Source organism: Vidua chalybeata, chromosome 6 (assembly GCF_026979565.1).
Source record: "Vidua chalybeata isolate OUT-0048 chromosome 6, bVidCha1 merged haplotype, whole genome shotgun sequence".
NCBI classification, from domain to species: Eukaryota; Metazoa; Chordata; class Aves; order Passeriformes; family Viduidae; genus Vidua; species Vidua chalybeata.
The window spans coordinates 5,911,249-5,929,677 of record NC_071535.1 but is presented as its reverse complement, the minus strand read 5'-3'; the positions used below and the strand labels follow the sequence as shown (position 1 = coordinate 5,929,677).

The window sequence follows — 18,429 nt, the reverse complement described above, 5'->3', positions numbered from 1 at the left end:
GAAAACCAGGAACAGACCCCAAATTCTCCAAGCAGGATGCCATTGTTGCCTAAAGCTTTTCATAAGCACGTATTTTTGAGGTGCATAACTACCATTGCAGCTGTGTCTGTAAGTACAATTAATATTTATAATGCCACAGAATTCGCAACAAACGTCCCCTGCATTTTCCTGTATCTAATTTTAAAGACAGCATTCAGTGGGAAACAAAAATCATTCTTGCCCTAACTCATGGGCACACACACTCCCTCTTGTGGGAGATGAAGGCAAGGATTTTACAGTCTGGATCACTGAAACAAAAACATAACACTGGAACATGCTTAGTCATCAATTAATAGGCAAGATAGTCAGCCTAAAGCAATAACCTTTTTTTCCCTTCAGATGCCTTTTCACTGCCTTACCTCATTAGCTGAGGAAAAACCTACAGGTAAAGGGAAAATACGAATGCAGAAAGCAGAATACTTTTAATGATGCAAGTTAAACAAAGCTGTGCTGGGAGTGCAAAGTAGAGTCTTTCTGGCAACCAGAGATTAAAAAGGAGAGAAAAAAAGGAGATTTTTTTAACTCTTACAAAGATAAATATTCATTGCTCAGCTTTCTCCTGAAGGTTGCACAAATCTACACAGTGCATCAAGAGCCTAAAAATAAATGTATTTTGTGAAAAGGCAACAGTGAGAAGCTGCTCACTTTTACACTGTAGACCCTGTCGCAGGATCCCCCAGAGCAAGGAGCCGCAGTGGTCACAGAACGTTGGGACTTTGTAGTTGTGGATGCCGAATTTATGAGGAATGTTGATCCCAAACCTCTGTTCAGTCACCTGCAGCACCAAAAGGAAAGAACAGGTTTAAAATTCAAACACATATTTCTAAGCTGGTGTTCATTTACATACAGACATTTAAGTGCAAATCTAAGAAAATAATTTCAAGTCAGAAAATGTCCCCGTACGTCACCTCACTGAGGTTTATGGCAAGTGAATACTGAATTAACAGCCTCATCTGCTGTGAGCCAGCCCTGCCTTCCTTGCTGGTCTGGCCAGACTACCTGGCAAACCAGATTTTAAAACAAGGGCTCCCGAGCCAAGTCTAAATTCTTAAAGACAAGATAGAATTTGAATACCTCAAAACAAACTAATCCCACTACAGTGTGAGTTAAAGCATTTTTTAATCACACAGTTTCAAAATGATTGACTTGCATACTATGTGCAAAAATATGTAACTTTAGGTCAAACTGTTGATTTTATTAATTTTAACATAGAACTGCTTACACATCTCCTCCTAAAATTCTCATTCCTCTTTTTGCCCTCCTTGTAATTAACAGCCTTTCAGCCACACATTTCACTTTATCACTTGCACTCATCCCCTTTTTAAATCTGTCCTTTTCCAATTGTAAATCATTCACATCTCAAGGGCACCTTTAGAAAATGTTTCAATGGCTGAAGAAATCAGTCCCCATTTAGCAATATTCATCACTTTTGACTTTGTTTCTCAACATGCAGATCCTGGAAAGCTGAGGTGGAACCCACAACTCTATTAAAGAAAAGTCAGAGGTGTGACTGGAACAAAAAGTTCAAGGTGAGTGGTGCCTCCTCACTTCTGGCTTCTTTTAAAAGTAGTTTAAATGTGTCATAAAACCTTCATAATCCTGAGAGAGGGGCAAGGACATTCACTAATTAACTTGCACTCTACTCTTAGGCTTCTTAACTCATTTTCATCTGGCTTGTCAAGAGGTCATTTTAAGGAGTTCAGCTCAGCAGTTTGGAGGCAAGAAGTAACAAAGGCAATTGCATGGCACAAAACACAGAGCTGCCTCGTGAATAAACAGATTTGATTTGATTTTTCCTCAAACAGTTATTGAACCATTTCCAGTCCCAGAAATGAGACACGCAATGCACAGGGCAGTGTTTGGTGGGGATGTTACTCCCATCAAACACAGCCAAAACCAGCAAGAAGGAAAACCTTCAGAAACATAAGTTATGCAAGGGTTCTTTATTACAATGTATTTCAAAGAGCAAAGGTGTGCAGTGACAACTAAATGAGCCCTTCAGGCAATCAGGAAAGAAAAGAGAAGCAAAACAAAGACCAGTGGTTGGCCAGAGAAATCCACATTTAAGAACTTGACACCAGATTTTGATTGCGCCACGGTTAATCATGCAAGAAAATTACCAAGGAAACCAGTAGATTTGCCACTTATTGATGTCTTCCAGTGAAAATAGCCTGACTTCTTAAACCATGTGCTACTCCAAACAGTTAATGGCATCGACAGAACAACTGGATGACACTGCATGGCTTTTAAGCAGGTCCCTATCACTCTTTTCCACTTTTAAACCCATGAATAAAAATAACAAAGTAAATTCTCTTATAGGACAACCCCAGCAACCCAGACAAAGTATGATGACCCAAAATAACCAACATGACTTTACCTTGAGATCGTTCTTGTTAGTATTGTTTTGGCACGTGCAAGCTGTGACAATGAGGTGATGGCAGCGCTTGTGTACAACACAGGTGCACACTAGGAAATAAAAGAGGCACGCTGAGAAGAGCCCTTGGAAGACTCAGAACACATCAATCCACCAGCTGGGCTCTTTAAGGCTCAGCTGCATCATCAGCACACAGTGCAGATGTGAAAAATAATTGGTGGCTTGGAATTTACAACAGACCTGGAGATGTATCTTCAACCTACTGCAACAAAAATTCTGCACTGGATTATTCACACAGCCTAGAAAACAGCTGCCTATATCAAACATGGGTGATGGACTCAGAAAGAAGCAGGATAGCTTCTCAAGCTATTTAAAAAATGCTGTTGAAATAATTATCCAGTGAAAAGGGTTTCACACCCAATATCCATTTTGTTTACATGCAGCTTCCTTTCACAGGACACCAGTGCCCTGTTATACTGCACAGGAACAGGCTGTGTTAGGCTGTACTGAATGACCAGGAAGCAGACAGTTCTGGGAAAAAGGGAAAGGCAAAATAAAGAGAAAGGTAGAACAATAATTAAATGCAAATAAGCACCACATACATCTCCACAGCCAGTCAACCAAACCATGCATTCTGGCACAAGGGCTGTGCCAGCCCACAAAGTCGCAAACTCCCAAATTTTATTTTGTTGAAGTTCATAGGGAGAGAAAGGAAGGTGGCCATTCCAGCAGGGTACTTGGTGTCCCAATACCAGCTGAGCACTGTCCTGAAAGGACCCTGGGTGCCTCAAGCCCAGCTGGGTGTTGCATGCAGCAACTGAGTGGACCTGCACAGGATGGAACAGCAACCGGACACGCAGGTGTTTGCAGGAATGTTGGTGGCAAACCTGACAGGGGCTCAAAAGCACAGGTCTGGCTGCCTGGGGAGGAAGAGGAGTGGTGACTCCAGAGCAGCTCACAGCTGCAGGATGTCCCAGCACATCCCAAAGCAGCACATCCCACACACACAGCACACAGGAGCAGAGCACCTTACCTTGGCACTGGTATCCCTGCTTCCCAAACACGCCCCTGGCCAAGAGAAAACATGGACACAGTTCAGTGGCAGAAGGACAGTCGTCTTGCAGACTGTTTACAGAGGGCAGAGCCAAAATGAAGGAGGATCCCAAATTATCAGATCCCATGGCAGAGCTGCCCAGCAGTAGTGGTGCAATCCAGCACAGGGGTGTGAGAGCACAGGAAAGCACTGCACAGGCATGGCTCACAGGGCAGGCTGTCAACATGCCTGTATTCCCCATATTCCCCCTCACTCTCATTTCTCAAATAGCTCACTTCATTACAACACACACCACACATTACACTGATCCCAGCAGCCCACACCCTGTTATTATTTCTCCCACTCCATGTTCTTTTGAGGCATATCTACGTTTTTCTCCTTACTCTGCCTACTCCTCCACATGCATCACTTCACACCTCTCCGATGGCTTTTCTGTTCTCAGGAATTTTCTCTAAACATTCAGGCAACTTTTTTTTTCCTCAGTGTAATCTCAACGTTCCACTCCAGTGAGTAGGGTCTTTCTTCAGGTTGCTTCATTACTTTTTTTCTCTTGAAATAACATCTGTGGTTACAAGGGAGGGACACTGCCACATCCCCACACCAAGCCAGTTTGCTTCCAGCATCCAAGATACACATCACCTCTGGCCTCTCTGCAGCAGACTCCAGTTTGCAGCACAAATGCACCCTGCCAAACCTGATGGGCAAAGGGCATCACATCGGAGGCCCTGGGTAAAGTCCTAAGTGACATTCAGGATTGGGGCGCCTTGTCCCCAGAACACAAAGGACTGGGGAGCTCTGTGCCAGGGTGTTTGAGCTGCTCTTACCAGATGAACTCCCTGCAGTGAGAGCAGTAGGTGGGCTGTCGCAGGTAGGTGGCCATGAACTTGTGCCCGTTCACCTGGTGCACCCGCCTTCGCATCGCCCGCTGCCGCTTCCGAGTGAGGTTCTTAAAGATCCGGTCCCTCTGCAGAGTCCCTGAGCAGGGGAGAAGGAGAAAAAAGGACAAGACATTAAGGTCATCACACACAGTTATTGCTTCTGGTTTTGCTACAGCATTCAGTTTGGGTCCTCAACCTAAGGAGGATGTGGACCTGCTGAAGCAAGCCCAGAGGTGGCCATGGAGATGATGCCAGGGCTGGAGCCCCTCTGCTGTGAAGACAGGCTGAAAGAGCTGGGACTCTTCAGCCTGGAGAAGAGATGGCTCTGGAGTAACCTTAGAGGTCCTTCCAGTGCCTGAAGGGGGCTCCAAGAGAGCTGGAGAGAGACTTTTGACAAGGCTATAGAGTGACAGGACAAGGGGGAATGGCTTCACACTGAAAGACAGTGGGTTCAGATTGGATGTTTTGAAGAAATTAATGACTGTGAGGAAGGTGAGGCCCTGGCAGAGGTTGCCCACAGGAGCTGCGGCTGCCCCATCCCTGGAAATATTCCAGGCCAGGCTGGATGGGGCTTGGAGAAACATGGTCTAGAGGAAGGTGTCCCTGCCCACGGCAGGGGGTTGGAATTAGATGATATTTAAGGCCGCTTCCAATACAAACCATTCTATGGTTCTATGCTAAAATGCTTTCAAAAGCCGTAATTACATCCCTGGTTTAGAAGTCAGGGGACTGTGGTCTAGAACAAGGATGGCATCTGGAACAGGTACAGAACTTAATTGCAATGTCCCCTTTAGCTCAAAATTGTATTTTTTATCTAGAAATATCTGCCTTTTCCTATCTTCCCCTCACTCCTCTCCTATATTGAGACATGCCAGTAAGCTATTAATTCAAGAACTGTAAATAGACCAGAAGGTCAAGGCTAATGAGTTGTTGTAACTCACAGCTTTTTGGGCAAGAGCTCCTGAAAACAAGACTACACATACCCAACTGACCACCACCACACTTGCTGAATGAAAGCAGTGCCTTTCTTTGAGAACAGTGTTCATCCACCTTTGGTATTCTCATGCTACGTTTCTTTATCACTATTTGCAGCATTTTTACATACTTCTAATACTTCCTGTGCTGGTTAAACAAAACATAGGCTACTTTTTCAATGATGGCTAGTTGCCTGATATGTGCCACACTCAGCTTCTTTTAAAGGGTTCATTTTCCAAAGGTTAGGTAATATTTAATCATTCTAGAAAGATGGATCTAGGAACTGCTGGCATTCAAATCTGAATTGTTCCAAAATAAAATTTAATTTCAGAACAGAGTAGAATATTTCAATTAAAAAGGACTTAGAATAATCATCCAGTCCAACTGCCTGACCATGTCAGAATGGACCAAAAGTTTATGTATTTTAAGAGCATTGCTCAAATGCTTCTTAAATATGACAGGCTATGGGCACTGACCACCTGTCTAGGAAGCCTTTTTCCATGTCTGAATCACCTCTCATTAAAAAATGCTTCCTCATGCCCAGTCCAAACTCCTCTGGCACAATTTAATATCACAATTTAATTACCTATCAATATAATCTAATCTTTTTACTGAGTTTAGTTCAGCCACATAACAATTTCCTAGCAAAGCTCAATTTACACAAAACAAGTGTCTCTCAAAGGGCATGAACTGAGCTCTAGATCAAGAGAGCCATTCTCATTTAGGCAGCAGCTGTCCAAACTGCATATCCCAGCCAGCTGGTCTCTGGGATCCTCATACAGACCTAGTCAGACTCAGCTGAGCTTCCCAGATCAAAGCCTCATCTGGGGTACACTTGCTCAGAAGAAAGAAATGAAATTTGCAGTTTTCGAGTTAGTTAATTTGCAAAGTGAAGGCCCTCAAAACAACACACCAGAGTCTGCCAGAGGTGACTGTGCAACAGTGTTCTGTGTTCAGGACTTTTGTTTTGAGAGTGGACTGGATGCAAGACCAAAGCCAGCTCCTGCCAAACCCTCTGCATGGATATAATTCCACAGGAAGGGACAGGTCTGTAAACTCCCAGAGCGGTGGATTGGCAGCAGGACCCAAACACAGCTGTCACCCTTCCACTTATCTTGCCACAAAAAAGGGGCAGAGCAATTCCCTGCTTTCAACTGGCTTTGCTCATTAACCACCGGGGGAAGGGAGATGGTGGAAATAGAGGAAAAGCTGTCAACCTGATCAAGGCCTGAAATGTAGGAATCCCACATCACAGGGATATTTCCTGGTTCTCTTTGTAGGAGTCGAGATAAGGGAAACCATCCTGTCAGTATTGAGCCCAGCCACTTCAAGGGGCCGTGAGCCACGGGATGTATTCCTCCTGGTACTCTTGCTACAGGTTTAGAAGCAAAGCCAGCCATAAAGCCCAAGAGTTTTCTGCTGAGTTCTCCCTGTCATTTCTGCATGTGCCCCTTCCACAGGCACTGATGGAAACCTCCTACCCAATGGCATCAGAGTGACATGGGGCATGGTTTGACTTTAGGACAGCTTGCATTTATTTTTTACATGGAAGCACATGATATAAATTAGGATTTTCCCATTTCAACACACCAAGAAAAAGGATGTGGTAAGGCTGATCCAAGCATTTAACAGAAACCTGCTTTCTTCAGTGCAGAGCTCCAAGCAGCTGGGCAGAGACTGGCTCAGAAGAGCCTGCCTTTGCAGGGAAGTGCTTAAACAAGTGTTTAATTCCCACTGAGGTCAACAGGACTCAGGGGACCACAGGAATTACCAGACTGAATCAGAACACCAGTCCATCTAGTTCAGCATCCTGCCTCTGTCAGTGGGCAACCAGAAACACATGACAGCAAGATGGAGGAACTCTGCAGCTGGGAGATAATTTGCCTCTTTCCCACGCACGAAATGTCATTTTGATCTCCAGAAGTGAGATCTGATTTGTGGAGGTTTAATATTCCTTTCAAACATTCAACCATCATTACACAAGTTCAACTGCCTTGTTATCTACCATAAAAAACAAGCCCAAGAAGAACCTCAAGAGGTCAACCAAAAGGTCCTCTAAAAGGAAGATGAAGAGACAGTTGCTTTGCTGAGCCTGAGCCTCCTGCAACTTCATGTGGGAATAAAAAAAAAAAAAAAATTCCTTATAGTATTACAGAATGTTCCCAACTTCAAATTCAAGAGATCATCACTTTGATCTAGGTTTAGGCAAACACTTAAGTGTTTTTCCTGGATCAGGGCCAAACACCTCAACTGGCAAAGTATCCTGTATAGGTGTTCAGCATGCAGAGGAGAACTTCTGATGGAAAGGGAAGCACAGAGCTTGAGTGGACGGTGAGCACCTAAGTAAATCACCTGAAGAAGCAATCCAGTTACCAGCCTGCTCCATGCCAGCTGCTCCATTAGAAGCCCAACAGCTTTAAGCTCCCATTTAGCAGGGTTTAAAAGAGTATGTTCCCAATTTAGCTCCCACAGCTTCTGTTTTTTTTATGGTTCCCATCAAGAACCAGCATGGGGTAATCACCTCCCTGGTGCTCTCCCATGCAGTGCAGACCACACGTGGCAAGAGGGAATCAATCCTTGGCACCAGGAATAGGGGACAGTCGATGACAGCCTGCAAAGCCACCCATGGGACACTGCTGTGCATCCCTGTGGTTTGCCCAGCTTCAGACAGACTGCAATTTTGAAACAGTTCACAAAGCCCAAAGAATTACAGGCACTTACTTTTTCCTGGGCTACAGAGGGAGTTTCCATGCTGCCAGCACTGGTGGATCACATCCAGGGCCAGCCTGAAGCCTCCTCCCTAGAGCTGTACTTGGCTTCCATCCCCCGTTCTCCAGACACCAAAATCTCACAGCACAACAGTTCCATCTTGCAGACCTGCTTGTCATTAATGCACATGCCACAAGTTGGGGTTTTTTCTTTACTAAAAGCTAACTCATATTTAAAACACTCCTCAAATTTCACACTTTCTCCCACTACTTGGCTGTCAGACCCAGCTAATGTTCTGCTGATACTGCATATCTTTCAGGTGATCTTCACCCATACTTAGGTTCACCTCAATTTACAATATAACAAATCTGGGTGTTACTAAGCAGGCTTCAGAAAGGTCTGGATTACTTTCCACATGCCATCAACTCTTTTGGGCACTCTTCTTTCCCATTTCCTGGTGCTGGCTCAAGTGAAATGGAGAGGGAGAGCTTAGCTCAACCTCAGCCACACCTTGAGCCCAGGTGTAGCTGCAGGAGACCATCCACCACATGATTTAGTGGAGCTACATATACAACCACATCTCACAGAATAAATCCCCCTGTCTCAGGGCTTGGGTGCTCATGCATGCCACTCACCACACCATGGAGCTGGCAAGTTCAGCTCTCCAACAAGCTGCAAGTGATTTTGAAATGGTGAAACATATGGCTACCAAAACCTCCTTCCTTGCAAGCACCAGGATAGCAGTTCCTCAGCTCACACCCACCACATCTGTTCAGCAGGACCCAGTGCCACTGAGTGAGAGGCTGTAGGCAGAAATCATCCATCAATGCAGCACTGAAGCCTGGTAATGGAAAGGCTGAGAGAATTGGGATTGCTCAGCCTGGAGAAGAGGCAGCTCTGGGGTGACCTTAATGAAGCCTTTCAGTACCTGAAGGGAACCTACCAGGAATCTGAAGAGAGACTGTTTGCAAGGGTATGTAGTGCTAGGACAAGGGGGAATAGATCCAAACTGAAAGATTTAGATGAGTTATTAACAAGAAATTCTTCCCTGTGAGGGTGGTGAGGGCCTGGCACAGGGTGCCCAGAGAAGCTGCGGCTGCTCCATCCCTGGCAGTGATCCAGGGTGTGCTGGATGGGGTTTGCAGCAACCTGTTCTAGTGGAAGGTGTCCTTGCCCATAGAAGAGGGTTGGAATGAGGTGATCTTTAAGGTCTCTTCCAACTCAAACCATTTTGTAATTCTGTGACAGGGTGGCCAATGCAGCAGCCCCTCATGCCTCCCATCCTTGGTGTCAGAAAATATAAAGCCATCAGAGACATTTTCCCAGCTCATGTTTTGCATTCTGGCCAGATTCCTGTAGGATACATATTTTCCTTCTGGATGCAGAGAGTGTTTTACAAAACAAAGCCATTCTAGACCATTAAAGAGACCCAGACTTTTAAAAGCCTCTAATCTCTGGTAAAGCAGCAACCATCATGAATGGCTCAAATGTCCAAATACTGCTATAAAAGAAGACAAGTAATTGCTCAGTGAAGGGAGTTGCCACATCCGTGGTTCAACTGGGACATTTGTAACTATGGGGTATCCACTATGCCTGCCCATGTGCAAAACTTAACTACAAAGTTCAACACTAAAAAGCCTCTTCCCCTTTCCTCCTCTGCACTCACACTGAACATGTGTTTATGGCAGTGGAAATTATACATGCAGCGGGAGAGGAGAATAAATAACCCACCAAGTCATCTGAGGACACATGCAAGCACCAGCACATCCTCACCCACTCAGCAGCCTCTACCACCACTCCACCTGCCCCCTGAGCTTCCTGGGCAGAGATCTCTCCTCTCCCCCCTGCCCCAGTTTGTATTCCAGGGGGTTATGCCAGGCAAATCCTTACAGTGGTGGCATAACTACAGCAGGAAAACAAGAGGAAGAGCTGCAGGATGAAATGGTGTGTTTGGAACTGTTTGACGAGTCAGGTCTCATCTGCTGGAAATAAATCTCACCGTGGTGCTGTTGACCACTGCTGTAACTCCAGCACAGCAAAGGTCAGCCAGGTACCTCCTCACACATGACGGTTCCTAGTGTTGCACTCCCATATGCACCATGGCATTTTAATTTGAAAAAAATAAAGATATTTTAAAAAGCAATGTAAGAGTCTTAAATCAATAATGTTATTAGGTAAAAACTTAATTAAGCCTTTTTTTTTATCAGTACCAGGAGCAGTATACACATTATCCTCCCCTAGGAGCACTGCGAGCAAGCTCCCCTTGCACTGAGTGACACACAAGCATGGAGCAAAGACCAACCACTGATTTTACTGGAGTATAAAAATCAAGATAGAAGATTAAGGGACCCCTCACCTCTTGCAAGCACCACAGCACTGAACAACAATCTCAGATCATGCTAAATGCTCATCTAGCCCATGAGTAACAGAGAGTAGCAGTGGGTGTTTTAGGAACAGAATACATAAATCAGATCAAGTAAATTAATTCACCCCTCACACCCTCCAGCCATCAGTATGTAGGTGTTCTCTCAATATTTACCCAACAGTGGGCTTCCTCACATCTACTGAATATAAATTGAGGCTAAACCAGTAAGTTTATTTTTCTGGCTGGAAAGCATGTAAGTTATGACAAAAATCCCTTACTAAGGTTTTGCATCTTTTAAGCAGGAGTTTTATCACCATAATCCTGTGGATGGTCAAAACCATGGGAAGCTTTGCTAATCAAAATGTTATAAACACAAACACACCATTGAAGAAGCTCACAGCTGGACCCTGAAAAGGGAAAAGGATTTAAACATCTTATTCTGTTTCCCTAACATTAGTGCTGCAGAGTGAAAGCCTAGTCTTTTTTATTACAAAGTTTTTCTTCAGCTCCCCTCAAAAGTTAAGTTGGATGCACAAATCAGCCAGGTGGAAAACAGCCACCCCCACAAAGATCATGTTGGCCAAATGGGGTTTCTGTCCCAGCAGCAGTTGATCTTTCTGTTGCTTTTGCCAGTCTGTGCACAATCCGGTCTCTGCACTCTGCTTCCAACCCCACGAGAGGCTCCTTGCAAAGCAAACATGTGGCACAACAAACACGGGCTGGGACTTGTGGTTGATCCAGCTGTTGTTTTGCCCTCTGAAACTGGATAAAGTTTTGTGTGAAGATCACAGAAAGAGCCAGTGAGGGCTGGCAGCACTTTGCTGTCTTCCAGAACTTCACAGAAAAGCCATGTTAACGGGCAGCTCATCTCAAGATGCCAACCTGTCAATATTGTCTGAAAGAGTAAAAAGGAACAATGATGTTCTGAATCCAAAAAAGGTTTCCCCACTCAGGAGTGTGAAACAGCACTATCAGCAGTCTTGGAAATGCAAACATGTAATCATCCCTGCATCAAATCACACAGAACTGTGCACTGGAGGCAAGACCTCTGTTTCTGGTCCAAGTGCTGAAGTAGGGCAGATCCATCTTCCTTGTTTTCTTGCCAGATCTAGGACATAAACTCTTCTCAGCTCTCAGTGATTAATAGTATTTGAGGACTGAAGCTGAAGGATGATGTTTCAGTGTGGCAGCAGTGAGAACAGGACCAGTGAGGTTCACACAACAATACTGGTGAGCATGACAAAAAGCACATCACAGGCTTATTTCTAGAATTACACAATGATGCCAAAGCTCTGGTGGTACTAATAGGTAAGACAGAAGAGCAACTTTTGGGGGGCTCAGTTTTTTTCAGCCTCTTGGACTTGGCTGTAGCAGTGCCAGGGAGAGCAGGACAGCTCTGCAGAGCTGGTGTGACCAGCGTGTGGCTGCTGGGAGCATCCTCATCTTCAGGAGGGGAGATGGCTGCAAAGCCAAGGGTACAGCCCAGTGCTGGGGCTGAGTGAGGAATAGCTGCTTTTTATCTGCTTGCATAACTCCTGTGAGAACATGAGAGAGCAGGAAGAAGGCAGCTTGAGAACCTCTAAACAAGTATTCTTCTGCCTCTTCAAGTCTCCCAACCAGTTATGAACACCATACAGGTTACTTTGCATAGAGTTTTAATCCCAACTGCCTCACAGGTTTTCAGACATGCACAGAGCAGCTTTTCCACAGTTGCTATTACAAGATTTTTCTTGGAAAAGGTTGTTTTTTTTTCCTAAGAAAAGCTGGTTTTAGACATTTGCTTGCAGATGTTGACAGCTGTGAAGCAAGGCACCACAGTATGTTGCACAAGGCTGAAAAATGTCAGTGGAAAAGCCTTTCCACTCATTTCTATAGTGAGTAACCTTACCATTCCATCTCTGCAAGTTTTTGCATTCATTTGCAAAACCTCAGGATATATCTGTTTGCCAGAGAGACCAGGCTTGGGCAGTGATGGCAAAGAACCATCTCAGCCTGCACAGAGAGGAGATTCCAGGAGAAAAGGATTTTATATAGAAATCAGAAGAGGGATTTGAGGGAGACAAGAGAAACCTGAGCACTGAACTGAGGCTGTGAGAACCCCAGACAGGCACTGAGACCAGAATGCCACCATGTATCTGTCCCTTACACAGCAAAACACAGTTTCAAAAAGCAAAATAAATTAGTCTGGTCATATCCCAGACAGGTGCTTCCCTCTGGCTGTAGCTGAACATGATCTTCCAGTAGAAGTTGAATCTAAAAGTCACCCCATCCACTGTTCCCTCCTCACAATGGAGCCCCCTTCCTGCCATCTCAGACCTACCAGCATTCAACTGCTCCATAACCCACTCCTGTCACACTGACCTACGTAAGAACAGGCAAAAAAACACCCAACAAAACCCAAAACACTTCTTACTGCATGCATGGCTCATTAGAGCCCTAACAAACTGACTCCTCTCCCTCCTCCCCTCACAATTAGAATCATTACTATTTCCTTGGGCTTAGGCAAGCGAATTTCCATTATAAAACCTCCTGTTGGTCCTTCCCACTTACCAAACTCAAAGAGAAAAATGCTGAGATTTACTAGGGAAGGAAACCATTTTAATACATTATTCATTAAAAACAGGAAAATAAAGCTAACAAAGCAACTTTGATCTTTTCCATGATTAATTCATGTGCCAGAAGCCCTCTGATTTAGAAGATCTCAAACCACGCTGGCTGCAGAGCAGAAGCAGCAGGAACAGAGTGACAGCATTTGTAAGTCAAAGCTCCCATCACTTGTGCAAAATCCTCCAGAAAAGCAGAACTGGTAGCAGGGAGATCCTGAATCCTCCCTGCTCCTGCTGCTTGGGGGCTCCTGTGTGTCACAACCACCAGCAGCTCACATGCTGTGGGTGGTTCCAGAGCAGGGATCACAACTCACTCTTGGGAGGCCCTGCCCAGGGATCACAACTCACACAGGGAAGCACCAGATCCAAGTCAAACCTATTTTTAACCAAGGGCAGCTTAAAGCTATTTTTGAAGTGGACATCCCCCTTTTTGGGCACGGGGGCAGCTTTAGAAGTTGGATACTTTGGTATTGAAACAAGGGTGTCCACACAATGTCTGACAATCAACCAAATCTGCTGAAAACTCACATTTTTATGTCCGGCAGTGTAATTTGTAGAGACACAGGTTTAACATCAACCTCAAAAGAAGAAGTAGGAGAATGCTCGTTATGGAACACAAAGACAAAACACACAAAGCAACTAGGACGAACAAAAAGCCAGTTGAGATGGGAATATCAAGCATCTTGTGTCCAGAGGATCCCAAAATGTTGCAGCATCTCCAGAAATAAATAACCACGTTACTCAACACAGCAGCCATCCCTAGGATGAAATCTTGAGCCTTCCTCACCAAGGGCACTGCACTTTTCTCCACAAGAAAGCAAACTATATACCAAAGCACAACTGGAATCTAGTCAGGAACAAAGTACCTGAGAAAGCTAATTCAGCAGGACAAGTTAAATATTCCCCTTTTTCTGCCACTGGGGCCTCTGACTGCTGTCATGAGGCCTCAGCTTTTCCCCTGGAGGTGCACTGGCCTCAGGCTCACAGGGCAGGATGATCAACACCTGAATCACCACCCTGCTACACCTGGATTCTCCTGGTGGACTGGTCACCCCACAGCTGTGGAGCCCAAGTGGTCCAGCAACAAACTCAGCTCTGATTCCACAGCTGACCCAGGAACTTTTGAGATTTCCATGTGGCAGCTTGCCAATGAGTCCTCTAATTTCAACAGCCTTAAAAAGCAGGTTGTTTACCATGCTGTTCTCCCACACAGGTTCCCACACACCATGGGCTGAGCAAGACACTGCCACTGCAAAGCATCTGTCAAGAAAAATAAATTCAGCCTCTTATATTCCCAGCTTATTGGGAAGAGCTCTGCCAAGAAGCAACACCTCTTCTCATCAGCACATCCCCACCTTGGCAATGCAGCAAGGAAATACTCAGTGCTCAGTCTGGGCATCGCACAATCCATCCTGAAACTTCTGCAGATGGCAGGAACCATGAGTGCTCTGCCCCTCCCAGTGCCAGGGGATTATTGGGATTTCCCAGAGGGATTTCCCAAGGCCTTCAGGAAACACAGTTGGCCCCAACAGCTTCCCAGCAGCTAACACAGCCAGATCTGATTCTCTCCCCCTTCCCCATCTCCTCCCAAACATGGTTTTCACCCTGCAATACATATTTCTCCACTTCTGAAATATGTCTCTGGTATTTCAAAAGCAGATGTCCCAAATCCAAACAAATACAGAGTTAAAAATGCTGGCTGCCACATGGAGAGGGTGTTGCTTGCCTCGGTTCAGGCTCATAGAATCACAAAGGTTGGAAAAGACCTCCAAGATTATCGAGTCCAACCTCGGACCAAACATCACATTGTCAAACCACAGCACTGAGTGCCATGTCCAGCTGTTTCTTTAACACTTCCAGGGATGCTGACTCACCATTAGATTGCTTGGGCAGTTTGGTGTCAGCAGTTCCATAATGTGACGCCACCAATTGCATTCTCCCAAACAGGTGGCCCTTTCCAGCAGGTGTAAGAACAGCAGTAAATACACACCCTGCCTCTCCACAGGCTCTTCCATCTCACTCCTCTCAATTAACAACCAAGCAGACTGGGTGAGCAGAAAGGAAGTCACTTTCCCCAACAGCCTAGGGAGAGACACCTAAAACCTGTACCTCGCTTCATCTTTTTTCCCAGTCCTTCAATGGGGAAGGAACACTTCAGGAGGGAATTAGTTTAGGCTCAAATGACAAGGGATGAAAGCCAGCTTGTGGTTTGAGGGTCACAACAGCCCTCACACAGGTTTAAGCAGCTCTCCCCCAACACAGCACCCTGCCTTCCTTCCAGCACTGCCTTCCCACACAGCCATTTTCCAGCCAGATCGTGGGACACGGGGATTTCTCTGCCTTGGCCTTCATGTGCAAGTTGTCATCAGCCCTTTTAGAGGCAAATGGACCCTTCCTTGAAGGGCTTGTTTCTCCCACTCTGCCTCCCATTCACAAGTGAAATACAGAACCAGAGCTGATACAAGTAAAAACAGGTGTAGGACTGGACTGAGGCCCTCACTCAATACCTAAGAACTCTGAGCTGGGCAGGCTGGACAGGAAACATTTTTCTGCCTTTATCCTTGCTGACTTTCAAGTGTGATCTGCAAGTTTGTATTGTGAACATACAGCAAGGACACATCTTAGACACAAAAATTCAGCATTGCCTGACTTTTGAGAGTTTTATTTTCTAATTATTTCCTTCAAATGAAAAGGTTTCTGGCTTTAAGGCAATTTCCTACATTTTATAAACAAAGAATTTTATTATTGGAAGCAAGTTCATCTGCTGGAACTGCAGCAGTCTCCTCGGTCCTGGCTCAGCAGCAAGGCTGTGGTTTTGAGCACACAGCTCCAGGGAGAAAGGAGAGCACTAACAGGGGAACACACTTCCCAGGAACGGACTCTGCTTTACTGTGTGGATCAGTGCTAGAGACAGACACACATGCTCAACAGTCTGGCAGCTAGACGGCAGAAAAGAGCTGAGATTCTGGGATTAAAAACAGTTCCAGACTCTAGCAAGAAACTGGCTTTGATGGTCACAGCTATGCTGCTGCTGCAGCCTTTCCCTGTCCCCTGCAGCTCCTCTACAACCCCCTCTGTCCATATTCTCTCCTCCTCCCACCTCCTTTAACCTTTTGGGCTTCTTTTAAGCTGCTTCTTTCTGACTACTCCTGCCCATACCCATCCATCACCACTCCCCAGACCAGTCTCCTACTTCCTTCTATCTCTCCTAAAATTCCTTATCTCTGTCCTTCTTCCAGACCCTTATGGCTCTATTTCTTCTCCAAGCAACTCTTCCCAGTGTTTCCACCATTCACTGCCCTGGTCCCTTGTCTCAGCAGATGGGAACAAGGAGAGCAGGACACCTGCTCAGCCAGACCTCCTGCCTTGCTCCCTCCTCTGCAGCACTGCCAGGGCTCCCCTTCCTGCCTCACTGCAGCACCCAGGGCAGGGCTGAGCTCAGTCAGGGAGAATTCTGGCCCAAAAACCAACCACAGCCCTGCTCCAATTGCCCAGTCCAGACAGCTGGTGCAGAACTGGCCTCACCCAAGGCAGCCCCAGGGAAACCCAAGAGCATCCTTTTCAGACAGACAGATTTACCCTCAATTATGAAACTGCTTCATTCCCTCATCTGCACCAGCAGTGCAGGCAATGCCAGGAGCAGCAGCCACTGAGGTGGCTCAGTGCAGGTGGTGTCCACAGCACCCCAAGCCATGCTGATGGCATGCAATTTATCCCACATTGCAAATGAGTAAATATTCCCCAAAGACAGCAGACAGGGACAGCAGCAGCTTTCATCCCTCCCTCTCTCGCCTCTGCCAAGCTTGAGGTCACCCTGGCCAAACAACGTCAGGATCTCTTTGCTCAAAGCTCTATTTTGATTCAGCATTGCATTCCGGAAAACAAACAGAATCATTGCTGCTGAAGCACTCCAGGAAACAAAACCAGCTGGCACTGAAGAGCAGGAAACCTATTATTTTCTGCTAGGCATGGTCTGCAACAACCTAAAGCAGAGGTGAATCAACTGAAAGTGTGAGTATTCACCTCCTAAAGCACCACTAGGAGATGAGCTCTGCTTCCTACAGCTCCATGCCAGCTCACCCAATGCCAAAGACTCAGCTCTGCTGGGTCAGAGCTCAGTTGGTTATTTGGGACGTGTTGTCCTCCTCCAGTGAAGTGAAGGACTGAACTGCACAACACCCTCACCAAGCAGACTGATGCTGCTGATCCTCCTCATGTCTGTGGAGCCAGAGGGACCCTTGGGTCTCCCCACAAGCACTAACCATGCCTGAACACCTCCCAGGTAAACTGAGGTAATTAAACACTGCAGCACAACAGCACTTGTTACCTTCAGGGGACAAGGACTTCTGGATGCTGGACAGGCTGGGCTGCCAGGCTCCCAGACACAAGGAAAACCCTTGACTGGGGTGGTACCACCTAAATCAGGAGTCTCCTCCAGCAGCCAGAATTGAGAGACTCAGATATTAAATGGGATACAGCCTAATTTGATAGTTGTTGGAGCCAAAGGTATATATACATATATGTGTATATATATATGTGTGTGTGTGTGTGAATATATATATGGATGAAAAAATGAACAGCATGGCTTTGTTGGTATTTTTTCCCTGCAGTTTCTGGCACAGCTTTACAGACTGACCCCTGGTAAAGCACTGAGGCTTCTGAATAGCCATTTACCTATTCCATCAGTCAGGCACCTCACAAACTGTGGTCTAGAGAAATCCAGGCACAGCCTGAGGTGTGCTACTTGTCAGGGCATCCCCTTCATTCCAGTCAAGGGTATCATCCAGGTGCCTTCAACCACACTGGGTCCAGAGAGGGATGGCCATGAAACAGCATCAGGGTGCAGCAACCAGGGCTGTGCCATCATCCCTGCATCCCAGCACTCACCTCCTACACCTTCGTGTTCCTCTCCTTCCATCCCACACTCCCCATCCAGCCCCACTGCAGCACAAACACCAGCTCCAGCACAGCCCTGTCCTCCAAGGCCAAGGAGATTTCATCTCCCCTGGGAACTATCGTCACCTCTTCCAGGAACCACATTCAAATAAAGCAAAGAAACCTCTGTTCCTCATTACAGCCAGGAACACTGAAATCCCACTGATTGCAAGCCTGCATATTTATCTCTAGGTTTCAGAGCCCAGACAAAACAGAGCCCACTGAGGAAGTGAAGTTAACCCTGATATTGATGTTTGTTGCATTTTTACAGTGCCTGGGTATCTCTGCAGTTGACAGACCTTGGCAAGTCACAAATGAATGACAAAAACCTCTTGGCATTAGAACACTGCAATAGCTGTGGGGCTCATATGGATCATTTTCTGAGAAATAAAAGTAGTCTTGTGGATATGTGGCAGGCTGGGGTGCTGTTCTCCTCCTGCCTCTGCATTACAGTCCCTCCATAAACACCAAGCAAATCACTTCATTTCCCAGGG

The 18,429-nt window shown here is 45.9% G+C and overlaps 1 protein-coding gene across 1 annotated transcript in view; it reads right to left on the bottom strand.

Annotated features, from left to right (window-relative positions):
* PRKCH (protein kinase C eta) overlaps positions 1-18,429 on the bottom strand; it is a 113,245-nt gene that overhangs the window by 62,607 nt on the left and 32,209 nt on the right. Inside the window, exons 3-6 of the mRNA XM_053946327.1 lie at positions 4,292-4,442; positions 3,447-3,481; positions 2,417-2,505; positions 685-814 (exon numbers count right to left, since the gene is read on the bottom strand). Of these exons, the coding sequence (XP_053802302.1) occupies positions 685-814; positions 2,417-2,505; positions 3,447-3,481; positions 4,292-4,442 (405 nt within the window). The remainder of the gene's footprint in view (positions 1-684; positions 815-2,416; positions 2,506-3,446; positions 3,482-4,291; positions 4,443-18,429) is intronic.